At 50.1% G+C, this 16,109-nt stretch overlaps 1 protein-coding gene across 16 annotated transcripts in view; it reads right to left on the bottom strand.

The window, feature by feature from the left end:
• Positions 1 to 16,109, bottom strand: part of DRC8 (dynein regulatory complex subunit 8) — a 122,366-nt gene that overhangs the window by 35,848 nt on the left and 70,409 nt on the right. For 14 of the 16 annotated variants that reach the window (XR_016219054.1, XR_016219055.1, XR_016219056.1 and 11 more), the window contains one exon: positions 1,927 to 1,999. The exons of the other annotated variants lie outside the window; for them this stretch is intronic. Coding sequence is in view for 4 of the 14 variants with exons in the window: in XM_089311661.1 (XP_089167787.1) it covers positions 1,927 to 1,999 (73 nt within the window). In the remaining 10 variants the exon portion in view is untranslated. The remainder of the gene's footprint in view (positions 1 to 1,926; positions 2,000 to 16,109) is intronic. 16 annotated transcript variants of the gene reach the window in all.

Below are 16,109 nucleotides of genomic sequence, written 5' to 3'. Positions count from 1 at the left end.
ATTCCAGTTATATAGATAAATATTTTAAGGTAGAATCTTGCCTTTAAAAATTTATTTACTTATTTGAAAGGCAGAGTTACAGAGAGAGGAAGGGAGAGAGAGAGAGAGAGAGAGAAATCTTCCATCTGCTGGTCCACTCCCCAAATGGCCGCAATGGTCGCAGCTGAGCGGATCTGAAGCCAGGAGCCAGAAGCCTCATCCAGGTCCCTCATGCAGGTGCAGGGGCCCAAAGATTTGGGCCATTCTCCACTGCTTTCCCAGGTGTGTTAACAGGGAGCTGGATAGGAAGTGCAGCAGCCCGGACTCGCACCCATATGGGATGCTGGCATCAGCAGCTTTCCCCGCTATGCCATAACACCTGCCCCTGGGCAGTGGTTTTAATGGAAGCACCCACTCAGGAAACATACACTTTTTCTCCCTATTCTCAGTAAAAACTACTTTACTGAATCTCCTATAAATAGAAAATACAATGTAATCTGAAAATTTAGATTTCTTTAATAAATATTCTTAAATGTAAGTGAAAAATTAGTACTGCTTTCTAGTTCCCAAAGTGCTAATATCTGGGCCGCAGTCATCTTTCTGCCTGCCATTCCAGAACTTTACGGCACATGTTAGGGTTCCAAGCAGGCCTCTGACACGTTATTTCGCTCATCTCTGAAGCAAACTGAGAAGTGACTCAGCCAAAGTCACAATTTCTTTCTTGCAAACAATAATAAGTAAGCAAGCCCCGTGCTCGGGACAAGGAATAGGAGACAAAATCTGCCTTCTTTGCCTTCTTCTCTAATCCTCTTTGTTAATCCCTGATTTCCTCCAAAAATCTCATGCCTAGGTAAGCAGTCTGGACAAAGTGGTCCTGCTGGTGGCCCAGGTAGCTTTTCCCACTCAAGGTCTCTGCTTTATTTATTGAGCTAGAAGCTGCATTCGAAATTAGATCTGAGACCTTCCTGGAAAGATAAACAGGGTTGAAGCTCTAGGGCCTTGGGCTGCTCATGCACTGCTTTATTTCTCTGGAGACTCATCTATACCACACACACACACAAAAAAAATTACAGGTGGCCCTTATTGTGGATTAGACTCCTGCACTGGGTCCCCACAGACTAGACTACAAATCAAGATGGAGTCACTCACAGCAAAACTGCACATCACCAAATTAGGCTGTTACCTGACCTGCCCAGAAATCAAGGGAGAGATGACACCAAATCTCCCCTACAGAACACTTTCAGTCCCCGTGACAATGAAGCTCCCTCTATTTCCATCCTCATCAAAAACAAAGTCACCTGATGTTAATCACTCAGTTTTCTGTCCCCACCTTCACAGCAAAGTAACTCTGAACCGACCAATCCGCTCTTTGTTCTCGTTCCTGCTTTCCTCGGCCCTCCTCTGCCATTCAAACCAAGCTCTTCTGCTCAGCTCCGGGGGAACACTTCTTCCACTCACCCCTTGGAATGAGGTGCTGCCCAATTTTAGGGCTGCAAATAAAGCTAATCAATGTCTTCAGATTTGTTGTGATTTTTGGTTTTTGACAGCATTACAAATAAAGCTAGGTACTGTTTTCTTGTTTACTACCCGTTCTGAAAGTTATTTCTATTTCCCCCAATGAATCCCTGCATTGTCTATTTCTGCTTCTGTCCCCTTTGGGCTGGTATGATTTCCTCTGTCGCTCTGCACTGGGTCAGTCCAGTCAGCTCTCCTGGCCTTCCTCCAGCTGAACTTAAAGAGGGCCAATAGCCACCGTGGGGATTTCACGAGCGCTCCGCCAGCTGCGTTCCTGGCTCACAGGCTCCCTCATGTTTCAGATCCTGCTGGCTGACCGATACACAGAGCCTTCCTAATATTTTCAGTGAGCGCATTCCAAGCTTCACAGGATTTTGTTCTTCAGTGACGAGGAGTCAGAGTGACAGAGCCACTCTCAGATGCCACACTCACCTCCGCAATCAGGTCGTGGAGCTCACCTTCACTGGGGCAGCACCCCAGGGACCTCACAATCGTTCCAATCTCTCTGGAAAAAAAAAGTCATCAGGGGTTTCAGAAGACAAACTCGAAAAGGCGAATGCTATGTAAGTGACTGAATTAAGTAATTTTCTAAACTAGTCCAGATCATATGTAGCACAGCAAACCAAAGCACTGAAATACTGCCTCACCATTATAAAAGCTGCTTTGTAGAGAAAACAAAAGGCAGATAAGAAAACGAAAGAGGGATGGAATAAATGTTCCCACTGACCGGCAAGTGCAAGCCCTGCCCAGGCCCAAATCAGAAAGTTCTAGTGGCCGGCGCTGCGGCTCAATAGGCTAATCCTCCACCTAGCGGCGCCGGCACACCGGGTTCTAGTCCCGGTCGGGGCGCCGGATTCTGTCCCGGTTGCCCCTCTTCCAGGCCAGCTCTCTGCTGTGGCCCGGGAAGGCAGTGGAGGATGGCCCAAGTGCTTGGGCCCTGCACCCCACGGGAGACCAGGAGAAGCACCTGGCTCCTGGCTTCGGATCAGCGCGGAGCGCCGGCCACAGCGCGCCAGCCGTGGCGGCCATTGGAGGGTGAACCAACGGCAAAAGGAAGACCTTTCTCTCTGTCTCTCTCTCTCTTTCACTGTCCACTCTGCCTGTCAAAAAAAAAAAAAAAAAAAAAGAGAGAGAGAGAGAGAGAGGTTTAGTAAAGGAATAGTGAGGGAAGGATGGAGAGTAAGAGATGCCAGCCAGCTGACAGTGACAATTAACTCTTTAGAGCCGCAGTTTCCACGACTGTAAAATGGAGATGCTGATGTCTTTCACGTGGGTGTGCAGTGACGTTCACACTAGTGACAACTAAACTTAAAAGCACGGCTTTTAAAGCCACCACCTGCAAGGCTCGCATCCATTATGGGTGCTGGTTCATGTCCCAGCTGCTCCACTTCCAATCCAGCTCCCTGCTAACACATCTGGAAAAAGCAACAGAACATGGCCCAACAGCCTGGGCCCCCGCCACCCATGTGGGAGACCTGGATGAAGTGCCTGGCTCTTGGCTGCTTCCATCTGGCTCAGGCCTGGCCATGCAGCCACATGGGAAGTGAATCAGCAGATGGAAGACCTCTCTCTCTCTCTCTCTCTCTCTCTCTCCCCTTCCCTCCATCCCTCCCTCTCTCCCTCTCTGTCACACTGCCTTTCAAATAAATAAACAAATCTTTTCAAAAAGGGATGCAAACTATTTCACTAACAACTTTTAAATTGATTACAGTGGGGCCTGGCACTGTGGCGTAGCAGCGGGTAAAGCCACCGCCTGCAGTGCCCACATCCCATATGGGCACCAGTTCTAGTCAGGGCTTCTCCACTTCCATTCCAGCTTCCTGATGATGTGCTTGGGAAAGCAGCAAAAGGTGGCCCAAATCCTTGGGCCCCTGCACCCACATGGCAAACCAGGAAGAAACTCCTGGCTCTTCATCGGCCCAGCTCCAGCTGTTGCAGCCATTTGGGGAGTGAAGCAATGAATGGAAGACTTCTGTCTCTGCCTCTGCCTCATTGTAACTCTGCCTTTCAAATAAGTAAATTAATCTTTTAAACAATAAATTGATTATAGTATTAAAGTGACATTTTAGACATATTACAGTATTTTAGACATAAAGTAGATTGTTAAAATTTATTTTACCTGTTTCTTAATTTTTTTTATTTTTTATTTATTTATTTATTTTTTTTTTTTGACAGGCAGAGTGGACAGTGAGAGAGAGAGACAGAGAGGAAGGTCTTCCTTTGCCGTTGGTTCACCCTCCAATGGCCGCCGCGGCCAGCGCGCTGCGGCCGGCGCACCGCGCTGATCTGATGGCAGGAGCCAGGAGCCAGGTGCTTTTCCTGGTCTCCCATGGGGTGCAGGGCCCAAGCACCTGGCCATCCTCCACTGCACTCCCTGGCCACAGCAGAGGGCTGGCCTGGAAGAGGGGCAACCGGGACAGAATCTGGCGCCCCGACCGGGACTAGAACCCGGTGTGCCGGCGCCGCTAGGTGGAGGATTAGCCTAGCGAGCCGCGGCGCCGGCCCTGTTTCTTAATTTTTTAAAACAAATGTGGCCACTTGAAAGTTTTAACCACATACACAGTTCTCCTTTTAGGGTGGCCTCGGCAACAGCTGCCATTGTTGTATCCGAAGCGTCCGATTCCCACCAATTAAGATCACCAGGAGCCGAGGCTGATGCAAACACAAGAGTTTTATTTCAAACTTGAGTTTGGACCGACGTCTGCACCAGGCTGGGCTGGATCGGCGGCCCCTCCAGTAAGGTCGTTGGGGTTTTTATACAGTTGAACGAACAAGTTCGGCTGTACAGCATCTTATATTTTAAATTTATACTTGTCATTTTATGATCGGCTAAAGTTCAGGGTCCGAGCTGCTAGGGTGTACATGCCAAACTGCAGGGTTTGGGGATGTTGTCAATCACTTAACTGCCTGAAGACACCTGGAACTTTGCGTATTTCCCTGCTATCTGTTAACTGGCTGTTGCTAGGAGAGTTTATCGTAAGGGGAGTTTTATTTTCTTCTTTAGGAGCTTTTGGCTTAGGGTTCAGGGCCCGGTCAGGCCCGAGTTACAAGATGGAGGCCTAGTCTAAAAGAGCCGCGCCTTGATCCAGGCTCAGGTCTCACCATCATGAGTCAGACTCTGAGCAGTGAGGTGGATAAAGAGAAAATGAGAAACTGCTGTGTTAGCAACAAGAGTGCCCTTTGTCCTCTGAGAAACTCTGCACAATATTTGCAATATTTCAGAGCTTCTGGGATACTGGACTGTAGATTCTAATGATAATACTGGACCCAGGGGAGCCATTTTAGATTAAGGTTGCTTAAGTACTATAGCTGAGATTATATATATGAGTACTATAGATGAGATTACAACACAGATTTTCTTAATAAGTAACTTAATGACATTTACCTACTATCTGAGCCACATAGTATTTCACACATACTCCACTATCTTACTTGATCTTCACACAGGCCTGTCCTAGGTGCCCAGGTATCATCATCTCAATTCACAGGTGAAAAAACTGAAGCTCAGAAGGGATAGGTGACTTGCTCAGGCCCCCAGCACAAGCAAGTAGCAGCACTCCAGTAAAGATGCCCGGCTGTTCCTCTTCCGATCCAGCTCCCTGCTAATGCACCTGGGAAAGCAGTGGAGAATGGTCCAAGTCCTTGGGCCGCTGCTCCTGCGTGGGAGACCTGGAAGAAGATCCTGGCTCCTGGATTTGGGTGGGCACAGCTCCAGCCATTGAGGCCATCTGGGGAGTGAACCATAGGATGGAAGACCTCTCTCTCTCTCTCTCTCTCTCTCTCTCTTGCTTACTCTCTCTCTCTCTCCACTTCTCTCTGTAACTCTGTCTTTCAAATAAATAAAAATAAATCTTTAAAAAAATGCATTTTATGGGCTGGCACTGTGGCATAGTGGGTAAAGCCACTGCCTGCAGTGCTGGATCTCATAGGGGCACCAGTTCAAATCCTGGCTGCTCCACTTCAAATCCAACTCCCTGCTAATGCACCTGGGAAAGCAGCGGAAGACAGTCCAAGTCCTTGGGCCCCTGCACCCATGTGGGAGACCTGGAAGAAACTCCTGGCTCCTGGATTCAGACAGGCCCAGCTCCAGCTATTGAGGCCATTTGGGGGAGTGAACCAGAGGATGGAAGATCTTTCTCTCTCTTTCTGCCTTTAAAATAAATAAATAAATCTTTAAAAAAAAAAAAAGACGTATTTTAATGATTCCAGACCCCATTCATTCAACAGAACAAGTACGAGTAGTTACTAAGTACCAGAGTCCACACTAGGTTAGGGATATAACAATGAATAAGGTGAAAATTGTCCTTGCTGTCACAGAATTTATGTCCTGATATGGATGACAAGCAATTCTAACAAAGGAGATGGGAGAGGGTGTTGTGGCTGGTGAAGATGTTGTAGACATGTTGGAGAAAATGGGCTCTAACCTAGACGGGGATCACGGGGCCAGGAGAAGCTTCCATCAGCTTCAAACTACTTAAAGCCTAGGCAAGAAGAGAAACCTTGCTGCAAGTAAAGGAAAGTGCACAGGCAAAGACTCTGAGGTGTGTGGCTGAAACAAGGATAACAGAGGGAAGCACAAGAAAGTAAACTCCAGTCTTAAGAAGTGGTCAAACCACAAAGAACCTTGAAAATCCAGGTCCTATTACCAGTGTTGTGGCCCAGCAAACAAAGCTGCCACCTGCAACGCTGGCATCCCGTTTGGGCACTGGTTCAAGTCTTGGCTGCTCCACCTCTGAGCCAGCTCCCTGCTAATGTACCTGGGAAAGCAGCAGAGATGGCCCAAGTGCTTGAGCCCCTGTACTCACATGGGAGACCCAGAAGCTTCTGGCTCCTGTCTTTGGCATGGACCAGCCATGGCTGTCGCAGCCATTTGGGGAGTGAACCAGTGGATAGATGATCTCTCTCCCTCTTTCTCTTTCTGTAACTCTGCCTTTCAAATTAAAAAAAAAAAAAAACTTTTTTAAAAAAGGAAAATGTGAGCAAGTTTCAGTCCAATGGGAATGAGCCATGGCAAAGAACTCAGCTGAGGGCAAGTCTCACTGCAAGGACAGGCTTTCTGGGGAGGAGGCAAGGCCGGGGCCAGCCCCGTAGTGCTCAGAGCCTTTATGGCCACCCCCATCCTAGGCCCCCCTGTGAGGGTGGCGGGCTCGCCCTCTCCCTCTCCCCACCTCCTCCTGAAGAACCTGTCCCCTCCTCTCCTCAGCTAACCTGGGTGGATGGCCTCACCCTGCCTCAGCAGACCTCAGAAAGCTGTCTTCCTCCCTCATCTCGAAGCATAAAGGCCTGACGGCCACAGAAAGTAGGAGGGCAGTGCCAACATTTTGTCTGATGATCCTAGCATGGTCTAAAGAACAACGCAACACTTCCGAGAGCAAAGCGCATCGATGTTTTGCTCCTCCCTTTCCCCTACTGACGCTGCCCTCCTCGGCGCAAAGCAGCAGTCAGTGCACCTGCATCTTCCCATTCCACTGGGCCCTGGGAGCCGCGGCTGAGCTCGGCGCAGAGGACACGGATGCTGGCCCTGCCTCACACCCAGACGTCCCCCAGCGCAATGGTTTCTCTCTCTCCCATTTCTCCTAAATCCTGCCCTAGCCTTGCAGTCTCGGTACAACACAGGAGAGAAGGAGGAGAAGTCACAAAGCACTACAAATATTAACTTTTTTACTGGTCTCAGCAGGTAGGGGGGTGGGATTTGAATGGATTTAGAAAAGTAGAGAAATGAAACCTATCTGTTACCTTGTCTTGCGCAATTCACATCTGTAACCCTAGCTTGTGGTTTGGAAGGGGGCTGATGGAGAAATTCCCATGTGCAGTCCAAAGCAAGGCCCTCTACTGAGAGTGAACGGGGCAGGCACGCAGCCTGGTGACTAGGAGGCCTGTATCCCACATCAGAACATCTGAGTCTCACTCCCAGCTCTAGCTCCCAATTCCAGCTTCCCGCTAATGTGCAAGAAGGCAGTGGTGATGGCTCAAGCGGTTGGGTCCCTGCTATCTATGTGGGAAACCTGGATTGAGTGTGGCCCAGCCCCAGGCACTGAGGCATCTGGGGAGGGTCTGTCTCTGTGCCTCACAAATAAAGAAGGAAGGAAGGAGCTCAGCTGTTGGTGAGCCCCCTCATGCCCACTACCACTCCGAGCCTCGCCGGCCCCACTTTGCTCTCTCGTCCCAAAGCCCAGTGTGCAGGCTGCTTCCTGTGTGCACCTCCAGCTCTCTCCACCCTGCTCCACCTGCCCACTTGCCTCACGGGACTGAGCTCTCCTCTTGCACTGGGCTCCCTTGCCTCCGGCTTCCTGCCATGCTTAGTCAACACTAGGCACAGCACTGCAGCTGCCTGCTGCTGCCTAACCAGCTGCCCACAATGTAGTGGCCGAATAAGCCACGATTTACTGCATTTCGGGAGCCGGGGTGCTAGCTGAGTGGGTCCTCCACTGGTTTTGCCTGGGCTCACACATGGTTGCTCAACATTCGACCATCTTCAACTCTGGGCCCCCTCACCTTCCAGCCTGCCTGCTCTGTTCATCCCTGACTCTGAGAATCTCTGCTCTTCCCTTTCTTTGTTCCTGCAAGGCACTGCGGGAAGAAAACCACGGGAAAAAACCATGGCCCACTACAAATTCCCACCACCCAAAATCAAATGGGATGGAACGCTGCCTAGCAGTCCTTCCACTCATCTCCTACGGTTCTCCCAGCAGCCTCCCCACTCCCAACAGCCACCGCCGGCAGCTCCAAAGCACTGTTCCCTATCACCTGCCTCCCTGAACAGGTGCAAACTGGGCGCTGCCTTAACCTGGAGCCCCCCTTCAGTCACCGCCTTTGTTCCTCCTCTCCTCCTCAGAGGCGTGCACTAGACCTCTGTCCTTACGCTTTCAGCCTGGAGGAATAAAAATGCTTTTCCTTAATAAAGGGAGCCCTCTCAGTTTTTTTTTCTTTTCTTATACAGAAAGCCTTTAATGTTAGAACTAATGCTATTGATGAAAAAATCACAACTCTCCCAACAGTACTCTCAAAGCCAACATTTCAAAGGTGATTTTCATTAGTAGCTATTTCTTCACACTAGCACATCAAACACCAAGCCCCAGATGTTTTACACACACACACACACACACACACACGTGCACACCCCAATTGCTTCATCTTCTGGATAAGGACACCACGTTAGTTTCCTCCTGAAGAGCAACCACAGCCTGTTGCCAACAGCAGTCAGCGCATTTGCATCTTCCCATCCCACAAGAAGCGTCAGCTCCCCACTGCCATCGGCGGTACCGCCCACCTGCTCACCCGATCACCGGCTCGGGATCAAGACCTCTGGCAAAGCCTCTTGGTTGGCCAGCAGCATCTCTTCCCTCCTGAGCTGTTACCCTCAGAGGCACTGTCTTTGTCCCATCTCTTTTCCCTCCTGAGCTGTTACCCTCAGAGGCACTGTCTTTGTCCCATCTCTCTTCCCTCCTGAGTTGTTACCCTCAGAGGCACTGTCTTTGTCCCATCTCTCTTCCCTCCTGAGCTGTTACCCTCAGAGGCACTGTCTTTGTCCCATCTGCTTCTTCCCCAGCTCTCTGGGAATAAAGAAGCACTTGCGCAGCCTCCATCTTCAGCAGGTTCTCAGCACTGCTGGTGTCTGGGCCTGCATTTCCCCCGGGGAGCTGCTCCACCTGCCCATGCAGCACCGGGCAGTCCAACACAGGCTCCGCCACAGATTCGCCAGGCCCTGCCTCTCCGCCTTTCTACCCCTCCCACTGTGTTGCTGTCCCGCTTTTAGCTCAGTCGTTTCACTGGAGGCCATTTTTTATCGCAGACTTGAAGAACTATTACCCACGGCCTCCGAGCTCCTGGGGTCGTGGGTGTGTGACACCCCCTCCTTAGTTTCTCCGAGTTCCAGTCTTGGCTCTCATTCCTGACACACTTGCCTCAACCCCTTGGCATCTTCAACTCTTCCTTTATTAGGGGCTTCTTCTTTTACATTAAAAGATTCAGATATATTCTTTATCTTGAAAAAAGGTGGGGGGACGGGCATTTCACGCATCGGTTAAGTCACCACTTGAGATGCCTGCATCCCATATCGGAGTCTCTGGGTTCAAGTCCCAACTCCACTGCCCATGCAGCTTCCTGATGTGTATCCTGACAAACATCTGCATCCCCGCCAGCCACATGGGAGTCCTGGGCCGAATTCCACGCTCCTGGCTTTTGTCTGGCTTAGATCCAGCTGTTGCAGGCACTGAGGTAGTGACCCAGAGGATGGAAGATCTCTTCTTTTCAAATAAATACTTTTTAAAGTTATTTCTACTAAAAATAAATAAATAAAAACGATGCTTGATGCATGCTTTCTTACCCTCAGCCATTCGACTTCTCTGCCTCCTTTTTTGGCCACAATACTTCTAAGATGACTCCCCTCATAACTGCACACACACACCCCACAATGCGCTCCGCGTCTCACTCCCACGCGGAATCCTGTCGGGTTTCATGGGCGCCAGGCACACCAAAGCTCATGGGCACCAGGCACCTAGCTCCCAGAGGGTGCCAGGCACACAGCCCTCAGCGGGCACCAAGCACACAGACCCAGCAGGCACCAGGAACATAGCCCCCAGCGGTGCCATGTACATAGAACCCAGCTGGTACCAGGTACACCAAAGTTCATGGGTACCAGGCATACAGCACCTAGCGGGCACTAGGCACACCAAACCTCACGGGCTCCAGGCACAAAATCCCCAGCAGGCAACAGGCACACAGCCCCTAGCCGACACAAGGCACACAGCCCTCAGCAGGCACCAGGCACACAGCAGGCACCAGGCACAGTACCAGCACAGTGTATCTGTGAACTCAGCTCATCCTAGAGACAACTTGACTTGGAACTATTAATTTCTGTATCAGATGAGAGAACTAAAGCCCAAAGCGGTTAATAAACTTGCCTATGGTCACTTTAGCCACTTCCTCAGGGCTAGGACATCTTGGTAAGAGGTGTGGAACTGATGACAGGGACAGGTCGGTCACTGGGGCGAGAACAAGTGAGGGCAGCAGACTCAGGGGCCTGCGGGCTTCCACGTGGACCTCTCCTCTGAGACCAGGCCTCACAGCTGCCTCCTGCCCCTTTCACTGTGACCAGTCTCTAGGACAGGAGAGCGAGTATCTCTGGGCTGGCAGGTTAGTATTCAGTCTCTGCTCCTAAGGGTCAGCCTCTGCTCCAAAGTGCTTCCATGTTTTTTAAAAGACTTATTTCTTCATTTGAAATGCAGAGGTAGAGAGAAAGAGGAAAGACAAAGAGAGGGCTTCTATCCACTGGTTCATTCCCCCAAATGGCCAAAAAGGCCAGGGCTATGCCAGGCCAAAGCCAGGAGCCTGGAACCCCATCCAGATCTCTCACATAGGCAGCAGGGGCCATCTTCCACTGCTTTCCCAGGCGCCTTAGCAGGGTGGGAAGTGGAGCAGCCAGGACTCAAACCGGCACCCATATGGGATGCTGACATGGCAGGCAGTGGCTTTACCTCCTATGCCACAACGCTGGTCCCTCAAAGTGCCTGCAACACTCTCATTTCACTTACTGCTCGCCACAATTTTGTGCGCCAGGTATCATCACTGCGAAGATGAGGAGGCTGAACCACAGAAAGGGTATGGAATTTCCCCAAGGCCACACCGCTAGTAGATGGTGGAGACGCGACTGCAACACAGAGTCCAGGATCCGTGCCATGAGCCCCAGCCAGTGCTGCCTCTCAGAAACCGCAGCAGAGCCCGGATGGCCGCCACCCATGGGCTCTGCATCCACACAACCAGGCGGCCTTCAATTAAAAACTCTCGGGGGGGGGGGGGGGAGGGAAGCAGCTGTCCTGAACATGTACAAGCTTTCTCCCTTTTCATTATTCCCTAGACAACACAGTATAACAGCTACTTACACAGCATTTATGAAACACTGTTAGGTATTATAAGAAACCCACAGATACTTTAGAGTATGCAGGAGGGTATATGTAGGTTATATCCAAATACTGGGGCATTTTATGTAGGTGACTTGAGCACCCCTTGCATTTTGGTATCCAAGGAGGGAGGGGGAGCGTCGTGAAACCACTCTCCTGAAGGTACCAAGGGGCAAATATATTTAATTAAAGAACTTTTTTTTTTTTTTTTTGGACAGGCAGAGTGGACAGTGAGAGAGAGAGAGAGAGACAGAGAGAAAGGTCTTCCTTTTGCCGTTGGTTCACTATCCAATAGCCACCACGGCCGGCGCGCTGCGGCCGGTGCACCGCGCTGATCCGATGGCAGGAGCCAGGAGCCAGGTGCTTTTCCTGGTCTCCCGTGGGGTGCAGGGCCCAAGCACCTGGGCCATCCTCCACTGCACTCCCGGGCCACAGCAGAGAGCTGGCCTGGAAGAGGGGCAACCGGGACAGAATCCGGCGCCCTGACCGTGACTAGAACCCGGTGTGCCGGCGCCGCTAGGCGGAGGATTAGCCTAGTGAGCCGCGGCGCCGGCCTAATTAAAGAACTTTTAAGATCTACTTACATATTTATGGCCAGCGCCGCGGCTCAACAGGCTAATCCTCCACCTAGCGGCGCCGGCATACCGGGTTCTAGTCCCGGTCGGGGCACCGGATTCTGTCCCGGTTGCCCCTCTTCCAGGCCAGCCCTCTGCTGTGGCCAGGGAGTGCAGTGGAGGATGGCCCAAGTACTTGGGCCCTGCACCCCATGGGAGACCAGGAGAAGCGCCTGGCTCCTGCTTTCAGATCAGCACGGTGCGCCGGCCGTAGCGTGCCAGCTGCGGCGGCCATTGGAGGGTGAACCAACGGCACAGGAAGACCTTTCTCTCTCTCACGGTCCACTCTGCCTGTCAAAAAAAAAAAAAAATCTACTTACATATTTATGTGAAAGGCAGAGTGAGAGACAGAAATAGACAGACAGAGAGCTCTTCGATCCACTGGTTCACCCCCCAAATGGCCACAACAGCCAGAACTGGGCCAGGCTGAAGCCAGAAGACTGGAACTCCCTACTGGTCTCCCACGTGGCTGGCAGGGTCCAAGCACTTGGGCCATCTTCCATTGCCTTCCCAGGTGCAGAGCTCCAACCGGGGGTGCCTGCTGTGCCACAACACCAGCCCAAAGAACTTTTTGATAACAACAAGGTGGCTATTCCAACCCCGTGGGAGCTTTGAATGCAGATCCAGGGGACAAATTGACGACCTAAGGAGCAAATTTGGCCCTCAGATACCGTGTTGCTTAGCATGGCTTGGTTTATTTGCTCAAGTGTGGCACAGACACATCCTGAGTAGCGTCCTGTGCTACCTGATACACACATTTCTATCACAGGATAGTCCCAATAAGAATTTGTTTCTCTCTTCTGGAAAACCGCAGTTCCGTGCTGTTTATAAATTCATCTGAAAAAGCAGAGGTATGAGCCAAATGTCCTCTTAAAGTTCTCCCCAAGTGCTCTCATTTTAAGATCACTTTTAAATTATTTACTTGAAAGGCAGAGAAGCAGAGATGGAAAGAGGGGGAGACAGTCCATCCACTGGTTCGCTCTGCAGATGGCTGTCCAGGGCTCCAACATGGGATGCCAACACGTCAAGCAGCAACTCAACCCACTGTGCCACAACGCCCATGCCTAAAATTATTTTTAAGAGTACATACAGGGTCCGATGCTGTGGCACAGCAGGTAAGGCTGCCACCTGCAGTGCCGGCATCCCATGTGGGTGCCAGTTCGAGTCCTGGCTGTTCCACTTCCAATCCAGATCTCTGCTATGGCCTGGGAAAGCAGTAGAAGATGGCCCAACTCCTTGGGCCCCTGCACCAGCATGGGAGAGTGGGAAGAAGCACCTGGCTCCTGGCTTTGGATCGGCACAGCTCTGGCCATTGTGGCCATTCTGGGAAGTGAACCAAGGGATGGAAGACCTCTCTCTCACTCTCTCTCTACCTCTGACTCTGTAACTCAGTCCACACAGACCAGACACAGAGCCGGTGGCTTACGTAAGAGAGCATTCTTGTTGGTGGCAGTGCTGTGCTGGTCTCATGACGGCTCCTGTGACAGAGGCTCCAGGCATCACAAACACGAGCGGCCAGCTCTCTCAGGGCAGCGGCAGCTCCCCAGCTCAGTGTCACACTGACCTCTGCCCAGGACCAGCCCACCAGCAGGTGCCTTCAGGGCGGCTGGCTGACTGTGACAGAGATGGGGCATGGGAGGAGCTGTTTAAATCCTAACAGCCCTGCCTTCTCCAATGTTTCTTTCTTCACATGATAATGGAACAAGATGAACTCACTTCACACGAGACGCCAGCCACCTCGGCACCCTGGACCCCCTACCCTCCACCCAGCTCCGCGAATCCTTGAGAGATGAGAGGAAGGGGAAATTACAGCAGGAACAAGGTTCACTCAGCATGTCTCTCGCTTTCCCAGCTCCTAAAACACAGAGAGGGAGCACAGAAGACCCAGAGATTCCATGAGCTGCCCTCACATTGTAACTCTGGTGCCAGAACATGGGGCGCGGCAGACAGGCCAAGGTGGGCCCTGAGGAACTCCAGATGGCCCCTGGCTAGGGAGGCGCGGCCAGGGTGACGCAAACACCATCCTAACAGTTCAGCCTCAGGAGGGGTCTCCTAAAGGGGGCCAAGAGAAACAGACAGGCAAGAAAGAACACAGGTCTGCACGAGGGCAGACCAGCGACTGACAAAGAGAAGCCTACAGAGGGAGAAAAACGACAAGGAAAACGGCAGAAAACACCCAAGGAGGCAAAAATACAGCTTCAGAAGGTAGGGATCAGAAACTTCACAGCTTAGTGATGCAAATACAAGAAAGTAGCTCAGAAAAAAAGAAAAATGCTAGTAGACTAGAACTAGACAATGAAAGTAAAATACAAAATAATAGTATCATATCTATTAACTTGTTTCTCCTAAATGAGATTTTTAATCAAGTGAATTGATTCAAAATTATTTTTAAAAGCCTTTTAAAACTATTTTAATATTAAAATTCTTAAGGCAGTTAAAGTCTTAACATACCCTTTTAAAACAACTTCAAGGGGCTGGCACTGTGGCACAATGAGTTAAAGCCCCGGCCTACAGCACCAGGCATCCCATATGGGTGCAGGTTCGAGTCCTGGCTGCTCCACTTCTGGTTTCAGATTGGCTCAGCTCCAGCTGTTGCAGCTGATTCAGGAGTAAAACAACAGAAGACACGTCTCTCCCTCTCTCTGTAACTCTTTCAAATAAATAAAATAAATTTTTTTAAAAAAACTTTAAGAAATGAAGTCAGCATAGTAAATTAAAATAGTTTTCAAAAAGTTCATAATTCCTTCTTTCTGTCAGGTTTTTGGAAGGGAACAGAGATAAAAAACACACAGAAACCCATCTGCACGCAGCAGTATGTTGGTTAGCGACAGGTTCTTCAAGGGGAAAGACCCAGACTTGCAGCACTTGCTGATTTCCACTGTGTCAGTACACCAGCCACACCAGTTCCATGCTACCCACTGCGAGTGCAGTCACTCGGGTGGACTCTGGAGGGGATGCACGGTAGCTCCTCACCACCTGGCATCTCCACCATACACCTACAGGGGACGTCCTCAACCTCCAGAACCCAAGACAGTGAGCAGAGAGCAGTCGATTTCTGAGCATTTATTCCCTTCAGAGATTTTATTTATTTTTATTTATTTATTTTCCGTATTTATTTTGACCTTTATACCAAACAACCTGAAAGACATGGACTGCTTCCCAAGCTAGTGTCAGCCTGGAGCAGGGGCCTTGGGAACCTTTTCTACACTGTTCCCATTCAGTCTAAGTGCTGGAGCCAGCACCCCTGCTCTAAACAGAATTTAACTGAGTTCATGTAATTTATGTTTTATGTAAAATAGTTTTTAAACTTTGGCTTGCAGAATTTCTGCAAACTTCACAGTCAGCTCTTGTGAGCTGGTACAGGTCAGCAGGTTTTGGTTCCCACACACAACTGATACTGTGGTCACCACCCCCTTGTCCAGGGAAAGCTACCCCTCCAGCTATCTCTATAAAGGACCAGCTCCTGGACAAGTAGAGTGGTTAGGACCGACTCCCTTGGTGTTCTCCCATGCATACAAAACAGAAATCAAATACAACTCTTGTAAAGAGAAAAAAAATAATTTTTCCTTTGGAAAATTATTTTCTTCCTTTTAAATCAATTTAATGGTATTTTTAAAAAGTTGCCAACAGCTTGATTATGGCATTGTTTCACCAGGAAGTCTTTAAACTATGCAGATATTTCGTTTCTTTTGTCGGTGTACACAGATGTCTTATACTGATAGGAAGTACAAATTAACTCCAAAAGTTAAGAATTTGTTCCTGCACCTGCACCATAGAGAGAGTAGCAGACAGGGGAGTAACACTATTTCAGAACACAGGTGTCACAAACAGGTGGCCCAATAACCGCATCATCGACTACATTCACCACTTGACTACTTAACAACAAGTGTGATTGCGTGAACGCTCGCTCCCGGCAGGCTGGCATGCAGCCGGTGTGATACCACATTCCCGACACAAGATGGAGCCAGTGCCACGGTACTGGGCTGTGAGGCTTCGGTTTAAGGGCAGTCTAAGGTCAAAAACATCGCCAGTTCAGAACATTTCATGCCATTCTACAGGATAAAAGAACAAACAAAATATTTTACCTCCTCCATGAGAAAAA

Source organism: Oryctolagus cuniculus, chromosome 13, assembly GCF_051225735.1.
Source record: "Oryctolagus cuniculus isolate XC-2025 breed Fujian yellow rabbit chromosome 13, ASM5122573v1, whole genome shotgun sequence".
Classification (NCBI taxonomy): domain Eukaryota; kingdom Metazoa; phylum Chordata; class Mammalia; order Lagomorpha; family Leporidae; genus Oryctolagus; species Oryctolagus cuniculus.
This window is presented reverse-complemented; position numbering and strand designations above follow the sequence as displayed.